Below are 2844 nucleotides of genomic sequence, written 5' to 3' on the forward strand. Positions count from 1 at the left end.
CAAATACTTATAAATGATCCAACCACTACATAAACCAGCACACACGTTTGTCCATGATATTGAATTACTGATGAAGTTCACAAAAATGTAAACTTTGGTAATAAAAAACCTGTGATCGTTTTCACTGTATTATAAATTTCACCAGTACTGTACTGACTTAATTTGAAGAGACTGTATGGAGTAAGAAAAGTTTCACTGACTTGAGGCTGTCTTCACAGACTCTTGAGACAACATCTGGAATATTACGTTCAGGATGTACAACATACATATTGTTTGGAACAGCTTTCGTTAAATGGAAGGATAAATATTTAACTCTTAGTACAGCATCCGAAACACATTAAGTTTTGAAAAGTTGTCTTATCAATAAATGTAAAATGTCACTACCGAGAACAACTCGTGGTGTAAAATGATCGTTACTGTTGTGATGTTTGTAGCACTGTAACATCTGGACATTAAATTTACTACACTGAAGCTTTCACAAATGGCATAACTTGAAATCGACATGTATTTAGATTTAAAAATACACCTTAAAAAGTTTAAGCTTTTATCTTTAAGTGAACGTATTTTTTCCTAAAAAAAGAGGTTTTCAGTCAGCAGTTTCTAAAAATTTAATACATGACACATACATACATACAAAAGTTCAAATCGGTTCCAGTATGCACAAACACTACTTCTGTAATAAACTTGCTGCTTAAAATATGTTTTATGTTACCGAGTTCAACTTCAGTTTTGTTATTAACCACCGGTGTGGTTATAGTTGTCTCGGGCTATTTATGTAAAAGAAAATGGCACTTCAAAATTGTATCTTCATCTTTGAAAACAGCAACTTTAATTATAAATATTTGGTATTCATACCATTTGTATCACAGTGATCTTATTGTAAGCTTTGTGACTGTCATTATTGAAAAACAAAACCAGGTTAACTTCTAGAATTAAAGTATATTTTCAGGCGAGTTTCCTAGCTCACAAGCTAGAAATCTTCGACATCACTTCCACTAAGCTTATTTGAAACTGATGACGAAAGAGAAATACTTGGTGTTTCCATGTCTGTGAAACCAGTCAGTGAGTTGAGACTTGAAAAAGATGGAAAGTCGTCTGCGTGCTTGTCCGAAGGTTTAAACATGTTTTTGTTCTCTTGATTTTTATTTAGTTCTGGTATTTCCCGAGTGTTTAGTGACAACTTACTCTGTACTTCTTTGTTCTCTTGTTCTGGTATTTCCCGAGTGTTTAGTGACAACTTACTCTGTACTTCCTGATTTTTATTTAGTTCTGGTATTTCCCGAGTGTTTAGTGACAACTTACTCCGTACTTCTTTGTTCTCTTGATTTTTATTTAGTTCTGGTATTTCCCGAGTGTTTAGTGACAACTTACTCCGTACTTCCTTTTCTTTAGTTTTTCCATTGGATGTTACGTCTTTTTTCGAGGTACTGTCTGTGGCCATGCTTTCCATTTCTATACTCTCAGAGACTGATTTTAAAGTTTCATCATTGTCAAGTTCCTCTTTCACAGAGCTGCTGGTGTTGCCACTACTATGAACATTTTTATGTAAGTTTTCCTCGTTATGTGAAGGAATGGAATTTTCAAATGTGTTTGAATAGTCTGAAGTAGGTTTTTCTTTCGGTTGTTTTGAACTTAATGATTGTGACTTTTCATATCTACTGTCTCGACTAGTGTTACACTGTAAAGCTACATTGGGGTTTGATAGTGCAAGAGAACCTTCACTTTTCATTTCTATCTCAGCTTCTAATCCAGTTGACTTGGATAAAAGATCAGAGGCAAACATAACAGCAGTTTTTCCTGGCTTACTTGTGAAGTCTTGGGTTGTTCTGGAGCAAGAACTACTATCATTGTGATCCAGTGATGATGCTACAACTACAGGACTGCTGTCCTTGTGAGCCAGTGGTTGTGTTACAACTGCAGGACTGCTGTCCTTGTGAGCCAGTGATGATGCTACAACTGCAGGACTGCTGTCCTTGTGATCCAGTGGTTGTGTTACAACTGCAGGACTGCTGTCCTTGTGAGCCAGTGGTTGTGTTACAACTGCAGGACTGCTGTCCTTGTGAGCCAGTGATGATGCTACAACTACAGGACTGCTGTCCCTGTGAGCCAATGGTTGTGTTACAACTGCAGGACTGCTGTCCTTGTGATCCAGTGATGATGTTACAACTGCAGGACTGCTGTCCTTGTGATCCAGTGGTTGTGTTACAATTCCAGAATTACTCTCAAGTTGATGGTGAGATAAAATAATAAGTTCTTGACAAACACTATCCTTCTTTAATTTTGAACTCTGTTGTAACTCCTTATTTTTCCAATTGTCAACTTTTACTTGCGAAGTTCTACTTGAATTTTGTTCTTTGTTCCCTGTTTGTAACTGTGGGTACGATGACTTTCTATGTTCAACCTTAAATTGATTTTCTCCATTTTTAAAAACTTCAACATATGATGAGTTTGGTTGAGGATTTGTTGTCTGTGTAAGGCTGGTTTGGCTATCACGTGCTACAGAAGGGTTCGCTAGACGAGTTGATAAACCGACCGTTTCCTTGTTGGAAGCATGATTTAATGACATTAATGCACTTGAAACTTTACTCATGACATACTGAAATAAATCATCTCCAGCCTTATAAAATGGTGCTTTTTCTACAGCTAATGATGTATCATATACATTATTCAGAACAACTGGTTTAAAATTCAGATCGGAGTTACTTTGTTCAATATCCTCCTGTAATGGCTGAACAGCAAGTTTAGTGTTATACTGGTGACTGTTAATAAAGCCTTCATTTGTTCTGATCTTGGAATTCATATTATTTAGAACAACAGGTTTAAAAGTCATATCGGAGTTACTTT

At 36.1% G+C, this 2844-nt stretch overlaps 1 protein-coding gene across 2 annotated transcripts; it reads right to left on the reverse strand.

Moving 5' to 3' along the window:
- Window positions 1–593: 593 nt before the first annotated feature.
- LOC111084116 lies at window positions 594–2838 on the reverse strand. Of its 2 annotated transcripts, none has more exons than XM_022380906.1 (2): window positions 1217–2838; window positions 594–1159 (listed from the first exon to the last, which is right to left on the reverse strand). In XM_022380906.1, the coding sequence occupies exons 1-2, from the start codon at window positions 2828–2830 to the stop codon at window positions 971–973; spliced, it is 1803 nt and encodes a 600-aa protein (XP_022236614.1). In that variant the 5' UTR covers window positions 2831–2838; the 3' UTR covers window positions 594–970. The 2 variants fall into 2 exon arrangements, with proteins under 2 accessions (XP_022236614.1, XP_022236615.1); XM_022380907.1 differs by having other exon boundaries at window positions 594–1155; window positions 1213–2838.
- Window positions 2839–2844: the final 6 nt, after the last annotated feature.

The sequence above is a fragment of the Limulus polyphemus genome, unplaced genomic scaffold (genome assembly GCF_000517525.1).
Source record: "Limulus polyphemus unplaced genomic scaffold, Limulus_polyphemus-2.1.2 Scaffold13805, whole genome shotgun sequence".
NCBI classification, from domain to species: Eukaryota; Metazoa; Arthropoda; class Merostomata; order Xiphosura; family Limulidae; genus Limulus; species Limulus polyphemus.